We start from the raw sequence: 22,133 nt of genomic DNA on the forward strand, positions 1-22,133 counted from the left end.
GACCAGACAGAAAGGAAACAGAAGACTTAAACAAGATTATAAACCAGTGATACCTAACAGACGTAAAGAGAACACTACTCAGCAACAGGAGAATACACATTCCTTTCAAATGAACATGGAACATTCTCTAGGACTGACCATAAAGTTAGGACAAAAATACAAAATCATACCAAGTACCTTTTCTGATCACAATGGAATAAAACTTGAACTCAGTAACATAAGGAAAACTAAAAAATTCACAAATATGTGGATATTAAACACACTGTTAGCCAATAGATCAAGATCACAAAGGAAATTAGAAAATTCTTTGAGACAGGTTATAACAAAAATTCGGCTTCCCTGGTGGCTCAGATGGTAAAGAATCTGCCTGCAATACGGGAGAGAAGAAAGCAGCATTGCAAAATACATTCAAAGCGTTCTGTTCTTCTTAAGAAGACCAACCCTCAAGAAAAACTATTTTACTAGGTCCTAACCAACTACCGTCGGAAAAGGCAATGGCAAGCCACTCCAGTACTCTTGCCTAGAAAATCCCATGGATGGAGGAGCCTGGTAGGCTGCAGTCCATAGGGTCGCTAAGGGTCGGACATGACTGAGCGACTTCACTTTCACTTTTCACTTTCACACATTGGAGAAGGAAATGGCAACCCACTCCAGTGTTCTTGCCTGGAGAATCCCAGGGATGGGGGAGCCTGGTGGGCTTCCGTCTATGGGGTCACAGAGAGTCGGAAACTACTGAAGTGACTTAGCAGCAGCAGCAACCAACTACCGTGAACAGAACCTTACTGATCTAAGGTAAGTAAAATACCCAACTCTAGCCTCCAAAATAGGGGAAAGAATATGCACAACTCAGGCTCACTAAAACACTGAGACCAAATCACACGACTGGAGAATGCTTTGCTCCCCTCATACCTTACCACCACGTCAAGAGGGCCCCTGTACAACAGGTGAGGCAAAATATATGGCAGCAAAGTACCTTTTAGCCTCTCACACCTACAGCTAAAACGAACAGTAAAATCAGCCTAACTTTTATCTGGATAAATGGAAAATAATGAAAACTCATTTATTTCTTTTTTTTATGTATATTATTAACATATCCAGCTTTCAACAAAAACTTACAGAGCTACTGAAAGACAAAAAACACAGTTTGAAGAGACAGAGCAGATATTAGAACCAAGCTCAGATATGGCAGAGAAGTATCATACCAGGAATTTAAAACGGATTCATACGATAAGGTCTCTAAATGAAAAAAGATTTTCATTTTTTCTAAATGATAAAGGATCAGGCAGTCAAGCAATATAGTCACCACTTACATGTTTAAAAGACCCGTAGGGAACTGCTGTGGACCCTGTCTCTTCTAGATAGTCTTCCCAGCTTAACTCCACTTCTTCCACTCCAGATCCAGCATCTGGAATTAAAACAAAACAACACAAAACAGGTAAGACCCAATTAAAGAAAACTCAAGATATAAAAATATAAACTTAGAAAAAAATAAAATAAAAACATATACTTAGTAAACCTAACTTATAACTTACTTCACAAGTTAATTTACTTTACACCCAAGATAACTAAGTGTTCTTTTTAAATAGCAGTTTTCCTTACTGCACTGATTCGGGCTCCCCTGGGGTTTCAGATGGTAAATAATCTGCCTGCAATGTGGGAGACCAGGGTTTGATCCCCAGGTTGGGAAGATCCCCTGGGGAAGGGAATGGCTACCGGTATTCTTGTCTGGAGAATTCCATGGACAGAGGAGCCAGGTGGACTACAGTACATGGGATCCTAAAGAGTCAGACATGACTGAGCGACTAACACTTTCACTTCCACTTAATGTACTGATTATCATTGAATCTCAACACCATAGAGTGTGACACGCTATCCCCTGCTGGGATTCATTTGGGATTCACCTAAATGGATCATATAAAGCAGGTGAGAGTCTAACTATTATAACCACTTTGGACCGTAATTTGGTATCTAATTGCCAAGTATTTGAGATCCTTAATAGGCTTTTCAAACTTAAATTTTCAATCTCTTCTTCCTTAGTGTCCTCAACTTGAGTAAAAGATACCACTGGCTGATATTTTAGCTCAATCCAAAAACTGTGGAGTTATTCTTACTTTTTTCTCTTTCTTTCACATCTTACATTCAATCCATTAGAAAATTCTGTAGGTACTATCTTTAAAAATACCCCAAATCTAATCAATTCCCATAATTTCTACTGCTCTAAGTGCAAGGTCTAACAACAATATCTTTCACCTTTTAATCACACAATAAAACCTAAAATCTCTGGGAGACTACAAAAGTCCTAAATGATCTGACTCCTAGCTCCTCACCTTGCCACTGCATCCCCCACCAGCCTCTGGCTTGCTCACTGCACTCGAGGAACACTGAGGTTTGTTTGTTTACTTTCTAACCATGTTCTCTCCTCAAAGCCTCTATGTTACTGATTACCTCAGCTTAGGCTCATTCCCCTGTGTCATTCACAGTTTTACTTCATTCAATCTCTACTCAAACACCTCTTCACAAAGACCTTCCCCCAACCAGAAAGGCCTTCCAGCAGTGCACATCTAAAGTAGAAGCCCCCAGCCTCTGCTTTCATTATCTTCAAGGCATTCATTCCTACCTCAAAGTATACCTTATGTCTTTTTATCTTCCCCACTCGACAACAAACTCTATGAAGACAGGAACATTGTTTTGGAAAATCCTCTATTTCTGTCATAGCAGAGACTCAACACATTCTTGTTGAGTGAGCAAAGATTCAAACACTTCATTGTAATCCAATAACCCCAATTCACATAAGCTGCTTAAAAGCAGGATTTTATTCACTGATGTATCCCCACTGTCCAAAATGATGCCTAACACTACCAGGTTTGCGATAAACAGTTGCTGAATGAGTATACCCTTGGGGAGTCTATGCTTCACACAAATACAAGGAGGCAAGCAAATACAGGGATGCTCACTACAGCCCTGTTTCTAAGAGCAACAGAGAGAAGCAATCAGTAGAATAGAAAAATTACAGCAATCCTACAATGGAGTACTACTATGTAGCAGCTGAAATGAATGAACGGATTGACATATAAATCTCAAAAAGAAAAAAAATCACATCAAGTAAAAAACAGCAGGTGCAGAATAAAAAGTACAAGATATAATTTAAGCCTCAAAACAAAACTCTGCAATATAATGTTTATAAATACATGCATTTCAATAGCCTTTGGGGATGAAGGGAATCAAAGAAGGTTAGAAGAAAAGTAAGAGACTTAAACTGTATTATGTTTTATTAATTTAAAAAAATGGAACACATGAAAACGTGTTCAACATTGTTCAGTTCAGTCCTTCAGTCGTGTCTGACTCCTTGCAACCCCATGAACCGTAGCATGCCAGGCTTCCCTGTCCATCACCAACTCCCAGAGTCCACCCAAACCCATGCCCGTCGAGTTGGTGATGCCATCCAACCATCTCATCTTCTGTCGTCTCTTCTACTCCTACCCTCAATCTTTCCCAGCATCAGGGTCTTTTCAAATGAGTCAGCTCTTCACATCAGGTGGCCAAAGTATTGGAGTTTCAGCTTTAACATCAGTCCTACCAATGAACACCCAGGACTGATCTTCAACATCATTCAGTTCAGTTCAGTCGCTCAGTCGTGTCCAACTCTTTGCGACCCCATGAATCACAGCACGTCAGGCCTCCCTGTCCATCACCAACTCCATCATTAGAGAAAGGCAAATCAAAACCACAAAGAGGCACCACCTCATACTCATTAGGATGGCTATTATCAAAAAGCAGAAAATAAGCATTGGCAAGGAAATGAGAAATTGGAATCTACAGTTGTGCATTGCTGGTCTTGGAATAGAATATGGTACAGTCAGTGTGGAAAATTTTTTGGTGGTTCCTCAAAACATTTTAAATATAATTACCATATGATCCAGCAATTTCACTTCTGGGTATATATCCAAAAGAATTGATAACAGGGACTCAAACAGGTATCTGTACATGAATGTTTAGAGCAGCAATATTCACAACAGCTAAAAGGCGTAAGTAACTGACCCAGGTATCCATCAACAAATGAACGGATAAACAAAATGTGGTATATGCATACAATGAAATATTATTCAGTCACAAAAAGGAAGGAAATTCTGATACAGGCTATAAAATGTAGATGAACTATGAGCATATTACACTAAATAAGTCAAGCACAAGATCAAATATTACATGTTTCCACTTACTTGAGATAGAGTAGTCAAATTCATAGAGACAGAAAAAGAATGGGAGTTTCCAAGGACTCGAGGGGAGAGGAGAATGTGGAGTTAGTGTTTAATGGGTACAGAGTTCCAGTACGGGAAGATAAAAAAGTTTTGGAGATGGTGGTGTTAATGGTTGCACAACAATGTGAATGAACAGTACACCTAAACATGGTTAAAATGGTAAATTTTATGTTACAGATAATATACCACAATTTAAAAAAATGAAAACAAATTTGGACAGAGTTAATTTATTATTTATTAATTTTTAATTCTGTATGGTAGGTACAGATGTATTCCTTATATTTTTCCATTCGTTTCTACATATTTTAAATTTTTCACTAGAAATAAAACAAATCAATAAATACTTTATTGGGAGCATCCTGGAAGCATGAGTCAATAGAAAGCCAACTTCCATCACTAGAACATAACAAGGCTAGACAATTCGTATTCATGGTCCTTGGCAAGAACCCTAGCCCCTCAAGCAGCATGCTAATTAAAAAAATAAATAAACAACAGGAGCAATAAAAGCAATGAATTAAAGGACTAAAATCTCCCATACATCAAAAAAAACTGCCTAAAAACTGAGAAAAAACAAGACTAATTAATGATCTGATTAAAAAAATGAGCAAAATACATGAAAAGAAAATTTTTTAAATTGCAAATAGTCCTTAAACATATGGAAAGATGTGCAAATTTACTCATTTTAAAACAATGCAAATGAAAACTACACTGAGATATCAGATTGGAAAAAATTCTAAAAGTTTGACAACATGGTGAGGCAAGTAATTAAGCAGGTGAAGTATAATGATACAACCCTGGTGAAAGGGGTTGTATTTTTGTTGGCAACAGCTAACAAAATTACATATGTATTTACCTTCTGATCCAGCAATCCCATTTCTAGGAATCTATCCCAAAGATATGCTGGCAAAAATACAAAAAGACATATGTACAAGGCTATTCATTGTAGTACTATATATGTAATACCAAGACTGGAAGTAATCCAAATGTCCATCGGTAAGGAACTGGGTGAATAAAATATAGTATATACATCCAGCATTATACAGCTGTAAAAAGGAATGAGAACGATTTCCACATACTGATGTGGAATAATCCTCAGCACATATAAATGAAACAGCAAAGCACAGAGCAATTTTTATTGTAGCTCTAATTTTTGCATAAGGTAAAAGAGATATGAACATATATGTAAATACTCACATATATCTTTTTACATTTAAAACATGAACAACAGGATAAAATGCAATAAAACTTCTTTATATAAGGAGAAGAATAAAAAGCATGAATTCTATCAGCCTGAAAGTGGGAATGTTGTTATAATTTTGACTTTATGCATATTCTTCACACAATTTAGAAACATATTTAAATTAAAAATTCTAAAAACTGAAAATGAACTTAAATAAACATGCATAATGGTTGGTGGAAAAACCACAAAGAAAACAGAATCCCTTTAAGTCATTATTAAAATACAAAATTCTGACTGCAAACCTGAGTGGAATATATTTAAAGACAAAACAATAAAGAAACCTTAAACCACACAATACTATTCTATTGATATCTGGAATGTTGCTATTCTTGTTGTGAGAAAATTATATAAAAAATACGAATATTATATAAATAAGTTTAAATAAGGATAAAACAATTTAAACAAGTTTAAATAAGGATAAAAACAAGTGATGATACTAAAGATTACAAAACACATTTTCAAAAGAAAAGATATAAAATCAAAGAAAGAAAATTCCTGTAATTTTATAAAATTATTTATAAAATTTATATAATTTTATAAAATTATTTATAAAATTTATATAATTTTATAAAATTATAAACATCATATGAAGCCATCTGATCTTCTTTTCTCTTCAAAAGATGTGTATTTTGGGACTTTGCTGGCAGTCCAATGTTTGAGACTGCACACCTCCAATGCAGGGGGCTCGGTTTCAATCCCTAGTCACAGAACTAGGATCCCCCACACCACGCATCAAACAAACAAAATGATGTGTATTTTCCGGCTATGTTTATGGATAAGACCTAGAAGAAATGGCAAGCTGCTATCAACGAGCACCCCAGCATCTGGGCTGTAGACTATAAATATCATATCCACTTTAAAAAAAAAAAGAGCTTCTCAAAGAAATGTCAGATTGCAAAACTGGGGCAGGAAATGTCCAGGAGGAACCTCAGAACGTTATTATACCAGAAAGCAAGGACTAAAACGATCAGTTATAAAGACATCACATCCAAAGAAGACAGGAACCAATTTGAAACAACTCTCACTGCCTGAGAATGGAACAATTTGATCATCAAATGAATGATGACAGCAACGGATTCAAATTCACATGTAATATATATTATATATGTAATGTATACACTGTGTGAGTTAATGACAACATTTAAAACAAAACAAAAGAAATCAACTTCCTAAATAGCAAAGTGAATACCTTACTCTTTCAGAAAAGCAGCAAAAATACTGCCTAAACAATGAAACTTAGCCATTTCAAAGTCGTAAAATTAACTGAAGGCAAAAAAAAAAAACAAAAACTGAAAAGCATCTATTCAAGAGAAGTTATTGAATCTGTCAGAAGAGTGGGACTGCAGCACTTTAAGTTGGACCTATTCCCATCTTTCATTCCTCCCCAGATAAAAAAAGAAATTTTAGAACTGAAAATATAATAACCAAAAAACAAAACAAATCCCTCCATAGATAAGCTCTATAAGCAGAATGGGGAGAACAAAGAATCACTAAAATTAAAGAGCAATAGAAAACACCCAATTTAAACAACAAAGAGAAAAAAACGAAAAGAGCCTCACAAAGCTGTGCAACAATAACAAAGATTTAACAAAAGTGTCTTCAGAGTCCCAGAAGAAGAGAAAGCACAGGGCAGTAAAAGTCCTAGAAGAAATAATGGCTGAAAACGTTTTAAATTTGTCAAAAGACATAAGCCTACAGTTTTAAGAAGCTTGAGTGAAGTGAAGTGAAATCGCTCAGTTGTGTCCGACTCTTTGCGACCCCATGGACTGTATGTAGTATACCAGGCTTCTCCATCCATGGGATTTTTGAGGCAAGGGTACTGGAGTGGGCTGCCATTTCCTTATCCAGGGGATCTTCTCGACTCAGGAATCGAACCCAGGTCTCCTGCATTGCAGACAGACGCTTTACCCTCTGAGTTTTAAGAAGCTTAGAAAACTCCAAACAAGATAAATCCAAGGAAATCTGTACACAGACACACAGAGTCAAATTGCTGAAAATGAAAGATAAAAAATCTTGAAAGCAGTAAGAGAAACAATACCTCTTCTAAAGAAAGTGACCAGAGAGAGGGAAACTAATAATTTTACCACCAACAGACCTACCCTAGAAAAATGGCTAAAGGAAATTGTATAAACAGAAGTGAAATGATAGTAGAGTAGAAGGAATCTTGGAAAATCAGGAATGAATAAAGAACAAAAAATAAAAATAGTGGAAAACATTATTATGAAACATTTTCCTTCTTCTCTTGGATTTTCTAAATTATATCTGACAGTTGAAGCAAAAAAAAAAAAAAAAAAATTTTTTTTTGGCCATACCACAAGGCATATGGGATCTTAGTTCCCTGACCAGGGATGGAACCTGCAATGCCCTGCATTGAAAGTGCAGTCTTAACCACTGGACAGCCAGGAAAGTTCCCCCAAATTTTAACAATATCTGATGTGGTTCTCAAAATATGTAGAGAAATATTTAAGACAAGTTTTATTATAAATAAGAGTAGGTAAAGAGATACAAAAAGCAGGTAAAATTTCTGCACTTCACTCCCACAAAATGATAACATCAGCAGAGTGGGATATGTCAGGTATACATAATACCTAGAGCAACCACTAGAAAAGCTACACAAAGAGATACACTCAAGAACAGTATATAGGACTTCCCTGATGATCTATTGGTTAAGAATCTGCCTGCCAACTCAGGGCATATAGGTTCGATCCCTGCTCCAGGAAGATCCCACATGCCATGGAGCAACTAAGCCTGAGCGCCACAACGAGCCCACAAGCCGCAATTTCTGAAGCCTGTGTGCCTAAAGGCTGTGCTATGCAACAAGAGAAGCCACCTCAATTAAAAGCCAGTGCACTGCAACTAGAGTGCAGCCCCTGCATTCCGCAACTAGAGAAAGCCTGCACAGCAACAAAGACTGAAGCAAACAAACTCTTTAAAAAAAAAAAAAACACTGTAGAGACAAATCAAAACAAAATTCTAAAAACATTTTCAAGTATCCCACAGGAAGATACGAAAAGGAACAAAGAACAGAGAAAACGAACAAAACTGGCAGATGTTAAAAAAAAAAAAAAAAGGCACCCATGAGCTTTAACATATTGATAACTACATTAACTGTAAATGGTCTAAAAACACCAATTACAAGACTAAAAAAAAATTTTTAATGACTAAATGGTTTTATAAGAACTTACTGCAAATATAATGATTCACCGAGGTTTAAAGTGAAAGGATGAAAAGGATATACCATGGAAACGTTAATAAAAAAAGAGTAAGAACGGGTAAAATCTATAGAGACAGAAAGTAGACAGGATCTCCAGAGGCTGGATTAAGCAAGAAATAACTGCCAATCGTTTCTTCTGAGGAGTGATGAAAATGTTCTGGAATTAGGTAGGAGTGCTTGTGAATATACTAAAAACCACTGAATTGTATATTTTCAAATGGTAAATTTTATAGTATGTGAATTGTATCTCAAAAAAAAGTACTTCAATAAAGTTGTTAATTAAAAAGCAAACAAACAATATGACTGATAAATGAGCCAAAAATACGATGCCATGGTACTGAAGAGGATATAGGGATGGCAAGTAAGAACCTGTTCAACATCACTAGCCATTAGGGGAATGCAAAGACCAGGATGATCTGTTAATTTATCAGCATGACTTAAGTAAAAATAGAGGAAATACCAAATGGCTGTGAGGATGTGAAGAAATCAGATCTCATACATTGCTGGAAAGAATGTATACGGTACAGCCACTCTGGAAAGTAGCTGTGCTGCTGGGCATTTATCCCAGAAAAATGAAATCTTATGTATATGATTATTCATAGCAGTTTTATTCATAAAAGTCAAAAGCTGGAAGCAACCAAAATGTACTGCAACAGATGAATGGTTAACCAAACGGCAGTATAACCATGGAATACTACCAAGCAATAAAAGAGAACAGATTCCTGATAATTCAAGAATTTGGATGGATCTCAGGGGCATTATTTTGAGGGGAAAAAAGTCCATCTCAGAAAGTCACATACTGTGTGGTTCTACTTATGTAACATTCTGGAAATGACAAAATTATAGATATGAAGAAACGATTACTGGTTACCTCGGGTTAGGGAATGCTGGGGAAGAGGAGTCGGTGTAATTGTGAAGGGGCAATACAAAGGAGCTCTGTGTGGCGATGGAATAGTTCTGTATCTTGACTGAAGTGTCAGTTACAGAAATTTACACAAATCATAGAGAAATACATACATTTGATACATATATCAATTTTCCAGCTTTTATATTGCACTATACTTAAATGCACCCCACTCCAGTACTGTTGCCTGGAAAATCCCATAGATGGAGGAGCCTGGTGGGCTACAGTCCATGGGGTCGCTAAGAGTTGGACACGACTGAGTGATTTCACTTTCACTTTTCACTTTCATGCATTGGAGAAGGAAATGGCAACCCACTCCAGTGTTCTTGCCTGGAGAACCCCAGGGACAGGGGAGTTTGGTGGGCTGCCGTCTATGGGGTCACACAGAGTCGGATACGACTGAAGTGACTTAGCAGCAGCAGCAGCATACTTAAATGAGATGTAACTTACAGTAGAAGCTGGATGATGGGTACATGAAGACTGTCAGAATCTTTGCAAGCTCCTATGAATTGATAATTACTTCAAAACAAATTAACTTTTTTTTTTTTTTAACGAAGTCTGCTCGTAAAAGTTATTTACTTTTTCAGCAAACAGGCTGAGCACCCCTGGTGCCAGGTACAAAGAAAGATAACTCATATCTTCAAAGAGCTTCCCATTTAGTGGTAGAAAAATAAGCCTGACAATGTAACACAGGTGAGTAATGGAATTCTGCACTCGAAAAAACAGATTCCACTCAGCAAAACCAATACCTGCATCAGTCTGCTGCTCCCCGTTCATTTCCACAGCACATGGGTAATCTCCTCCCCACACAGAGGACAGGCCTTATGGTTATGCTACAATCTGAAGATTACTTGCAATTCTCAAGCATCTGTTCAATGGGCATCGAAGGGTCCAAGTGAAAGTGCTGAAAAATCAGAAAGAACACATTAACAGGCTGCAGTCCAGTGTTTACTCATTCATAAGACATAACACTCTAGTGGATTGAAACAGCAGATAAAAACACACTGGCACCATAGACGTAATTAGAGACAAAAATTGATACCTTTTCTAATTTTGAAGACGTGTGTATGTGTGTGTTGACACAGAGAGAGCAAGCTATTAAGATCTTGATATCTAAAAATCAAAACAAATAAACATATATATATGAATCACTACCCCTTCAACTTAGATTATAATACTGAGCAGGACTATCCACGAAAACTCCAATTCTTAATGAAGTTCTGGGGAGTCGGGGAGGAGCTTAGCTTTCAAAGCTCTGCCTTAGTGAGTAAGATTCAGGATACAACCTATTATTTTATCTAGCTTCCCATCTCATTTACCTAGAATATTATGCAGATCCAAAAAGTATGAACTGTATTTGTCTACAATTACATTTACAAAGAAAGCACAATTCTTCCAAAATAAGCTCTGAAATCATTTATTCTTAAAAAAAAAAAAAGTTTTATTGGGATATAACTCACATGCCAAAAATGTTCCATTTTAAGTGTACAATAGAATAATCTTTAATAAATTTACAGAGTTGTGTAACTATCACTGTAATCCAATTTTAGAATATTTCTATCCCCCTGGAAAAGAACTTCCTTCCCACATGCAGTTCTTCCCCATTCCATCCCCAGCCTCAGGCAACCACTAATCAACTTTCTGTCTCTAGAGATTTTGTCACTTCTGGACATGTCACAGCAATGGAATCACACAGAATGTGGTTTCTTGTATCTAGCTTCTTTCACTCAGCATGTTTTTGAGGTCCATCCATGCTGCACATGGATGAATCTATTTATTTCTGCTTTACTTACATGCAAAACAATCTCAGATACTGCCTTTACATATGCCTAATAGAGTAGAAAGAGGAAAGAAGCTGCTGCCGGAAGGCACAATGTGAACAGACCACAAGGACAACAATGCAGAAAACCCTAATGGTGGGACAGGAACTCAACAGCCACAGCTGCCTGGGTGATACCTACAAGAGCAAATACCTCTGAACCTGTCAACAAGATTCTGAATCTGTATTCGATCCCCAGGAATGGATTCTCATAAAAACCTTTTAAACAGATTCTAGCTCCAGCTCCACCCACGACAAATATGCTATCTTATACAGACTACGTTATGTCCATTTTTAAAATCTGTAAAATGAGCATAACATCCTTTTTAGATTTTAAAACTAAATTTCTTACTGAGCATAGAGAAAATCTTAATAACTGTTAATACTATGGCTATCCCATTTGAGGTAACTGCCAGTTATCCAAAGTCCTTTCATACAACTTAAGCACTGAAACTCACACTTTCACAGATAGGAACATCTGAGTATAAACTTGGTAGTGAGATTTAAAGTCCCTGAACAAGCTTTCTTCTCTCAGCTTCCTTTTCTACTCCAAGTCCAAAACATTCAAACTATACCATTCCACCTATAATTCATTCACTCCCCATATTTATGGAACACCAGTTCATTACCATCTACTATTCCAGGGGGTAAGGGTAAAGTAACCAAGAGAAACTTAGTTTCTGCATTCATGACACTTATTTTCAATAGAAGGAAGAAAATTTAAGCTAACATTTTAAAACAATTATTTAAAGTGCTAAGAAGAAAAAGCAGTGGGTGCTAAAATAGAACATAATGGCAGACCTAACCTAAACTAAGAGGGCACTGACATGGTCCCTGGTTGGATGCAGCGGGGTGGGGGTGGGGGGCGGTGAGGGGGATATTTAAGGTGATACTAAATGCTGAGCGCTGAAGAATTGATGCTTTCAAACTGTGGTGCGGGAGAAGACTCTTGAGAGTCCACTGGACAGCAAGGAGATCAAACCAGTCAATTCTAAAGGAAACCAATATTTCCTGAATATTCACTGTAAGGACTGACGGTGAAGTTCCAATACTTGTGGTCCCCTGATGTGAAAAAAGACTCATTGCAAAAGACTCTGATGGTGGGGAAGATTAAGAGCAGGAGGAGAAGCAGGTGACAGAGGATGAGATGGTTGGATGGCATCACCAACTCAATGGACGTGAGTTCGAGCAAACTCCAGGACATACTGAAGGACAGGGAACTCTGGTGTGCTGCAGTCCATGGGATTGCAAAGAGTCGGACACGACTGAGTGACTGAACAACAACAAAGGGGAAACTGCAGCGAGTCAAAAAGGACAGAAAAGAAAGTGCAGTGAGGGCATAGGGAGCAGCACACACAAAGGCTCTAAGGTAGGGAGGAGCTGAGAGCAGACCTCTGTGACTGAAGCATCAGAACCTACCAGGTAAGTGGCACACAGGAAACTGGACAGAAAGAGAAAAAATAACACACGATATTTACTGAGGATTTCCCATGTGTGGGTACTATCCAAAGCACTTAAACATACTAAGCCATTTAATACTCTCAACAACTGGACAAGGTAACCATAACCACCATGAGGAAACAAGCACAGAACAAGCACTACCTGCCAGTGTCCTACAGCTAGTAAGAAGGAAAACCAGGTTTCAAACCTAGCAAAACATCCATCTTCTATTTCCTCAAGCACTATATTATATACTACCTCTCAGTGAGAAGCAACCAAGGGCTTCTTTAATTAAGTAGTGTGTGTGTGCTCAGTCACTTCAATCGTGTCCAACTCTTTTCGATCCTATGGATGTAACATGCCAGGTTCCTCTGTCCATGGAATTCTCCATGGAGTGCACTGCCGTGCCCTCCTCCAGGGGTTCCAGACCCAGGGATCCAACTGAACTCAGGTCTTCCGCATTGCAGGCAGATTCTTTACCAGTTGAGCCACAAGGGAAGCCCAAGAATACTGGAGTGGGTAGCCTATTCCTTCTCCAGCGGATCTTTCCGACTCAGAAATCGAACTGGGGTCTCCTGCATTGCAGGTAGATTTACCAACTGAGCTATCAGGGAAGCCGTTTTTAAGCAGAGAAAGGATCAAATCTGTTTTAAAAGAGGTCACTCCAAAAAAAAAAATCACCCTGGACCCAAAAAGAGAAACCATGAAGGAGACAAAACATAAAAGGACAAAAAGGAAACAACAAAAACATAAAAGTATCAAATTTCTACATGGCAAAAGACACCATAAACAAAATTCAAAGATAAGAGAGTAGTTCTGCTGAAGTTCTCATTACAAGAAAAAATTTTTCTCTATGTTTGGTGACAGATGTAACTAGATTTACTGCAGTAATCATTCACAATGTATACAAATATCAAATCATTATGCTATCTGTCTGAAACAAATATAATGTTATGTCAATTAATATTCAATAAAAACAAAAGGACAGTTGAGATAGGTGAAAATATTAGCAACATGTAAGATAATGGATTAATTAATACAAGTTCCTATAATTCAACAAGAAAAAAAATGGGCAAAATATTAATAATTAAGTAATTAACTCACATTAAAAATCCAGAGTTAAAACTTACAAAAATATGTCCAATCTCCTTAGTATTATTATCTGTAACAGTGAGAAACAAGAAACAGCCTGTAAAACCATCAAATGTGAATGAAATGGCTACACATATTATGAAACACCTACACTAGGAAATACTCTGTATCCATTAGAAGAATATGCTGCTGCTGCTATAGGTAGATTTATAAAAGCATATGGGAATGTCATCTTTACACTCAGTGGAAAAAAAGCAAGTGAAGGATAATTTATATTAACTTTAAAAAATCTTGTGTCCATTGTTTACTTGGCTATGTGACTTTCAACAAATGCCTTATTTGTGCCAATGATATCACTTATAAAAATGGGGATTAACAGTATTGTACCTACCTCACCAGCTGACAAGATAAGTAGGATAAACCATGAAGATCATTTACCAGAGAGTTACATAGTAAATGCTGAGTTAATGTTATACAGTTGACAGCTTTAAGTTCCTACAGCAATAATTCAGTGGTCATCTCAACATATAGTCTCAAAACTTTGTCATGGGTCTGATACAACAAGGTTTCCTGTTGGTTTCCAAGGCTTTGCAGATAGCACGCGCTGCTTGCACTCATCAACTCTTGAAATACACCACCAGCAGTGAGCCACACAGTGCACTAATAATAATTATTATAAATAAATCTTCAGAGCCAAAAAGATACGAGTTGAGGGAAATGCAAGTCTTACGCAGGTGAAACTAAGAATACAAAATTTTAAAAATTGAGTTATAATTAACATACAATATTAGGTAAGTTTTAGTTGTAGTGATTCAATTTTTTTTATACAATATGAAATAATCATTGCAATAAGACCAGTTACCATCTGTCACCATGCAAAGTTGTGAAAAAGGACTGAGACTTTTTCAATCTTACAACATCACTTAGATTTTTAACCAATAAACAGTCAGTTCACAGTCCTAATAGGAGCAAGAGAAATAAAGCGGTGAAGCCTTTTGCTGTAAAACATCTGGCAGATCCTTCTCTTTATTGCTAGTCTGCTGTCTTTTCATGCAGTGAGGGGAAAAAAAAAACAGTAAAACATCCAGGAGCTTGAAAAATGTAAAAATTTAATTCACTTTTCATTTATTTCCTTTTATTTCATTTATTTCCTATTCATGTTAAATTGTTTTATTGCCTTTATTTTATTACTGATTTTGGTATTAGAATTCCTCTTCTGGTGACCAAAATACATTCAGAGCTATTTATGTAAACAAGTTCTCATGAACTAACTAATCTGGATCTTGCTCATCTTATTTAAAGTTATTTCAGTGAACTAAACAGAAGCCTATTACAGGAGATTCTAAGAAAAGAGATCGAAGCCAAAGTATAGCTATTCTAAAATATGAAAAACCTCTAAGAAATGTAAATAACAACTTAAAAAGCAAAGTTAATTGTACAAAACAAGCTCTGAAGTCAAACATACACAGGCACACAAAGGAAACAACAAAACCCAGGCAGAATAAAACTGAATTTAACTATTTCATTTTTATGATATATCAATGTAAAATAAAACCACCATGGGATACCTACTTTTTAATAGATCTTTTTAAAGATCTAAAAATCATCTGAACAACAAACAGCTACATGATGTTTCCCCTTCCCTTTATACTACTCGGCGCCACAATAATGCACTTGATTTTCAAGGCTAAGATTAAATATTGAGTAAGAATATTTATACAGAGAAAAGTTACAATAATTTCAGAGAGATTTCTATAGCTTAAGTCCTCAGCCAAATGATTTAACATGCTGGACACAACTTTTAAAGCAGTTTGGAAGGACAAAATTCAGTGTGACTATAAAGATATAACCTATTATGTATGACGGCTGCAAGAAAATGTTTTAATTCAGTAAATATTTACCAGACAGTTAAAAAGAAAATTCCCACTGAAATGTTTGAATTTGCACTCCTCTCCCTCAACTCAACAAATGGAAGGTCAGTAATAATTTCAAGTATGCTGTAAATATGGTAAATGCAAACAATTCAGCAAATCAGATGCTCCATTGGGGGCAGATTTGCAAAGTTAACCTGCTCCTGACAGCAGATGCTGGTGGTACAGTCACTGTATTTTTGTCCCCCAACACGTGTAGATTTCAGTCGGTCTCTCACTCCCCACAGTGGTTAATCTTCACTCCCTGACCTTGTGCACATCCTATTTGACAGTCTATGTAAATTAAATCTAACACTTACATCTGTCAAATGTCAATGTAACTTGATTATCGGAAATAGAAAATTTCCATTGTTTCATTAAGTTGTTTGTTATTGTTGTTTTTAACCCACTGCTACATGTTGAACTAGGAACATAAAAATAAGTCTGTTAAGTTGACAAATCTTAGCCACTCAGATCATCTAAATTAAATTTGACACTAACTTAAATTTTCATGACTATGTAAACACAACACAAGGCATATCTACATTAGTTGAACAAACCAGTACTTGTTAATTTACAAAAACAGTAAAAACTTTCAACAAAAGCAACAACTCAGGAATACCCTAAGGTTCTGTGGAAGTCTGGATGGGAGAAAGTTTGGGGGAGAATGAATACACGTATACATATGGCTGCGTCTCTTTGCTGTCCCCCTGAAACTATCACAACAACACTGCTAATCAACTATACTTCAACACAAAATAAAAAGTTTAATAAAAAGAGAAAAGAATACCCTAAAGAATACCCTTTTTTTAAAAAGATGCTCAACATCACATCATTAAGGAAATGGATATCAAAACCACAGTGAGCTCTCACAGCATACCTATTGGAATGGCTATCATCAAAAAGAAAAAAATAACAAGTGCTGGCAAAGATGTGGAGGACAGGAAACTGCTTTGCATTACTGGTGGGAATAAACACTGGTGTAGGCATGGTATGGGCAAGAATCCCTTAGACGAAACAAAGTAGCCCTCATAGTCAACAAAAGAATCTGAAATGCTGTACTTAGGAGCAATCTCAAAAATGACAGAATGATCTCTGTTTCCAAGACAAATCATTCACTATCACAGTAATCCAAGTGTATGCCCCAACCACTAATGCTGAAGAAGTTGAAATTGAATGGTTCTATGAAGACCTACAAGACTTTGTAGAACTAACACCAAAAAAGGTGTCCTTTTCATCATAGGGGACTGGAAAGCAAAAGTAGGAAGTCAAGAGACACCTGGAATAACGGACAAGTTTGGTCTTGGGAGTACAAAATGAAGCAGGGCAAAGGCTAACAGAGTTTTGCCAAGAGAATGCACTGGTCATAGCAAACACCCTCTTCCAACAACACAAGAGACGACTCTACACATGGAAATCACCAGATAGTCAATACCAAAATCAGATTGATCATATTCTTTGCAGCCAAAGATTCAGAAGCTTTATACAGTCAGCAAAAATAAGACTGGGAGCTGACTATGGCTCAGATCATGAACTCCTTATTGCTAAATTCAGACTTATATTGAAGAAAATAGGGAAAACCAATAGACCATTCAGGTATGACTTAAACCCCTTATGATTACACAGTGGAAGTGACAAATAGATTCAAGGGATTAGATCTGATAGACAGAGTGCATGAAGAACTATGGATGAAGGTTCGTAACACTGTACAGGAGGCAGTAATCAAAACCATTCCCAAGAAGAAGAAATGCAAAAAGGCAAACTGGTTGTCAGAGGAGGGCTTACAAACAGCTAAGAAAAGGAGAGAAGCAAAAGGCAAAGGAAAAAGGGAAAGATATACCCATCTGAATGCAGAATTCCAAGCAGCAAGGAGAGATAAGAAAGCCTTCCTAAGTAAACAATGCAAAGAAATAGAGGAAAACAATAGAATGGGAAAGACTAGAGATCTCTTCAAAAAAATCAGAGATATCAAGGGAACATTTCATGCAAAGATAAGCACAATAAAGGACAGAAACGGTATGGACCTAAAGCAGAAGCAGAAGATATTAAGAAGAGGTGGCAAGAATACACAGAAGAACTACACAAAAAAGATCTTAATGACACAGATAACCATGATAGTGTGATCACTAACCTAGAGCCAGACATCCTGGAGTGAGAGGTCAAGTGGGCCTTAGGAAACATCACTACAAACAAAGCTAGTGGTGGTGATGGAATCCCAGCTGAGTTATTTGAAATCCTAAAAGATGATGCTGTGAAAGTGCACTCAATATGCCAGCAAATTTGGAAAACTCAGCAGTGGCCACAAGACTGGAAAAGGTCACTTTTCATTCCAATCCCGAAGAAAGGCAATGACAAAGTATGTTCAAACTACCACACAACTGCACTCATCTCACAAGCTAGCAAAGTAATGCTCAAAATTCTTCAAGCTAGGCTTCAACAGTACATGAACCAAGAACTTCCAGATGTTCAAGCTGGATTTAGAAAAGGCAGAGGAACCAGAGATCAAATTGCCAACATCCGCTGGGTCACAGATAAAGCAAGAGAATTCCAGAAAAACATCTATTTCTGCTTCACTGACTACACTAAAGCCTTTGACTGTATGGATCACAACAAACTATGGAAAATTCTGAAAGAGATGGGAATACCAGACCACCTTAGCTGCCTCCTGAGAAACCTGTATGCAGGTCAAGAAGCAACAGAACTGGACATGGAACAACAGACTAGTTCCAAATTGGGAAAAGGAGTATGTCAAGTCTTCTTTAACTTACACGCAAAGCATATCATGTGAAATGCCAGGCTGGAAGCACAAGCTGGAATCAAGATTGCCAGGAGAAATATCAATAACCTCAGATATGCAGATGACACCACCCTTATGGCAGAAAGCAAAGAACTAAAGAGCCTCTTGATGAGAGTGAAAAAGCTGGCTTAAAACTCAACATTCAAACAAAGAAGATCATGGCATCTGGTCCTATCACTTCATGGCAAGTAGACAGGGCAACAACAGAAACAATGACAGATTTTATTTTCTTGGGCTCCAAAATCACTGCAGACAGTGACTGCAGCCATGAAATTAAGACACTTGCTCTGAGGAAGAAAGCTATGACCAATCTAGACAGCATATTAAAAAATAGAGACATTACTTTGCCAACAAAGGTCCATCTAGTCAAGGCTATGGTTTTTCCAGTAATCCAGTATGGATGTGACAGTTTGACCATAAAGAAGGCTGAGCGTTTTTGAACTGTGGTGTTGGAGAAGACTCTTGAGAGTCCCTTGGACAGCAAGGAGATCCAACCAGTCAATCCTCAAGGAAATCAGTCCTGAATATTCATTAGAAGGACTGATGCTAAAGCTGAAACTCCAATACTTCGCGTGATGTGAAGAACTGACTCATTAGAAAAGACCCTGATGCTTTGAAAGATTGGAGGCAGAAGAAGGGGACGACGGAAGATGAGATGGTTGGATGGCATCACTGATTCAATGGACATGAGTTTGAGCAAGCTTTCAGGAGATGGTGATGGACAGGGAAGCCTGGCTTGCTGCAGTCCATGGGGTCCCAAAGAGTTGGATACAACTGAACAAGGCACAGTATGAAAACAATATGCAGTTTCCTGAAAAATTAAAAAACAGAACTACTACATGATCCAGTAATTCCAGTTCTGGTATGAAGTGAAAAAAAATGAAAACACTAACTCAAAAAGATATCTTATACCCCCCACATTCATTGCAGCATTATTTACAATAGCCAAGATATGGAAGCAACCTAAGTGTCCACGTAGAGATGAAGAAGATATAGTGTATACATATGAACATTTACAATTAAATCATTTTTGCAATATATATTTTGTGTATATGTATATATACATAAATCACAGTTTTATATACTTTGGCTTAATACAACGTTATGTCAATTATATCTTTTAAGAAGTCAAATTACCAGGTAATATTTTAAAAGGGTTATTTTAGTCTAACAATGAGATATTTTTTAAGCAAAATATGGCACAAGCATACAATCTATTTCTACCTGACCATTAAAACTGTGTTAGAGAGAAGTTTTCCTTCCCAATTAAAATACCAATAAGGTATTTTATTCACCTTGAGGAGCTAATTTTTAAATGCATCTAGAAGAGGAAATGTACAATCCAGCTACATTTCTGTAAAAGATGATATATGATGAAGCTAGTTCCTTCTGTCAAAATATTAAAATAGTGTGGTATTAGTGCAAGGAAATAGCAACCCACTCCAGTGTTCTTGCCTGGAGAATTCCAGGGATGGGGGGAGCCTGGTGGGCTGCCGTCTATGGGGTCACACAGAGTCGGACACGACTAAAGTGACTTAGCAGCATCAGCAGCAGCAGTGCAAGAAAAGACAAATACGTCAATAAAATAGACTGAGGTTGAGAAACAGATCCATTTATTTGAGAGAATAGTTTGTGATACAATGGCATCCCATATCAATTGTGAAAGGATGAACAAACTAATAAAGAAAAGGCTATTCATTTTGGGAAGAAAAAAATTAGACCCTTACTTCATGCTGCAACAAAAATAAATCCCAGGAGAATTAAAAGAGCGAAACATGAAAATTAAGACTCCAAACAAATTAAAAGCAAAACACAAGAGAACATGGTTATAACCTTGGTACAGACTTCCTTAATTAAGGAAGCTATAAAATGGATACTTGAGTACATAAACATTTAAAACTTCTGATTAGCAAAAAGATACCATAAAACACTTCCAAAGCCAAACTATAGACTAGAAGAAAATATTATCAGCTCTGTAAATAATAGACAAAAAATTAATAGCCATAATTATAGAAAATACCTATAAATGAATAAAGATAAAAGAACAACCCTTACAGGGGTGAAATAGATACAAACAGGAGGTTTATAAAAGATATGCAAATGACTTATAAACATATAAAATGTTTAAATTAACATCAACAGCTAAAATGAGGCATTTTTCACTCACAGATGGGCAAAGATATGAATGCTGCTATCACCAGTTACAGAGCACAAATGGATATGACTCTTTTAAAGAATTTTATTCCATCAAGAAATTTAATTGCATTCTCTACTTCTGAGCAATTCAATTTTCAATATCTATTTCAGAAAACTATCCCCCCCCAAAAAAAAAGTAGCAAAACAATTTCAAAGAGATTAAACTGTTCTCACTTTGAGGGGATAAACAGAGAAAACACCCCCATGGGTACAAAGTATAAAAGCCTAATTGCATGCTTCAACAATGTCTGTAACTAAGGAAAAATTGGAAACCTCAGTATCAATCAGTAAATTAGGGCACATCTGTAAGATAAGTTAAAAAGAACGAGCTAGTTTAATGGGTACAGAGTTTATGTTAGGAATGATGAAAAAGTTTTGGACGTAGACAGCAGTTTTTGTGTGTGTGCACATTCATAGAACATACTCAAACATATTCAAAACTACATATTTCTATAATATATATATTTCTTTATATATCTGCAGATACCTTTAAAATGATCTGGAAGATCACATCCAAATCACTACCAGTGGTTACTTCTAGGAAAGTGAGATTCAGGAACAGGATAAAAGGAAATTTGTGCTTTATCTGCATTGAATAAATTTTTAAAGAATGTATTCATATGTGTACTTCTATGACTTAAATTTGTATTTTAAGAAAAAAATTCATTTACTGATATGAAAAGTTATTCATTCTTTCAATAAATGTTTACCAGAAACCTACTTTGTGTGAAGCCCTATCGAAATATTAGGGATCTATCAGCAAAGAACACTGCCAAAATCTCTGCCCGCATGAGGCGTATGTTTTAGTGGGAAGGCGAAAAAGTACAGTATTTTTTCTGAATATGGTAAGTGACAGAGCTGGGCAGGGGAGACCCATAGGCTAAAAGTTACACAGGGTGAAGGGGGGGCATCACCGAAAAGGTACCAATGGACAAAGCCCTGAAGGACAAATGGAAGGAAAGAGTCTGACAGGCAGAGGGGAAACCCAGAACAAAGACCTTCCAACGAGGGCATGTGAGCTGTGTTCTAAGACTAGCAAGGAAGCCAGGGTAGTGAGGCCACAAAAGCAAACAAGAGGAGAGGAGAAGCAAGAGAGACATCCACTTCACACTGTTTGCCACACTCCCAGTCTCCTTTGTGACTGTCTCCCACCTATTCCTTAGGGAACCATGATATTTACCACAACCCTACTCCCCTGGGGTGGGGGTGGTACAACATACAGGTAATGCTGGTGGGAATGTAAAACGGTGCAATCCTTTTAGAAA

The 22,133-nt window shown here is 36.9% G+C and overlaps 1 protein-coding gene across 14 annotated transcripts in view; it reads right to left on the reverse strand.

Moving 5' to 3' along the window:
- The window catches only part of SFMBT1 (Scm like with four mbt domains 1), a 114,944-nt gene that overhangs the window by 41,604 nt on the left and 51,207 nt on the right, over positions 1–22,133 (reverse strand). For 7 of the 14 annotated variants that reach the window (XM_055414059.2, XM_055414067.2, XM_055414070.2 and 4 more), the window contains 2 exons: positions 10,364–10,518; positions 1,311–1,405 (listed from right to left, as the gene is read on the reverse strand). In XM_055414059.2, coding sequence (XP_055270034.1) covers positions 1,311–1,405; positions 10,364–10,391 — 123 coding nt within the window. In that variant the 5' untranslated portion in view covers positions 10,392–10,518. Of the gene's footprint in view, positions 1–1,310; positions 1,406–10,363; positions 10,519–10,656; positions 10,728–13,977; positions 14,036–22,133 lie in introns of all 14 variants that reach the window. The other 7 variants (XM_055414063.2, XM_055414066.2, XM_055414058.2 and 4 more) reach the window with 3 other exon arrangements.

This window comes from Moschus berezovskii, chromosome 24 (assembly GCF_049115385.1).
Source record: "Moschus berezovskii isolate FMDL1 chromosome 24, NW_MosBer_1.0, whole genome shotgun sequence".
In the NCBI taxonomy this organism is placed as follows: Eukaryota; Metazoa; Chordata; class Mammalia; order Artiodactyla; family Moschidae; genus Moschus; species Moschus berezovskii.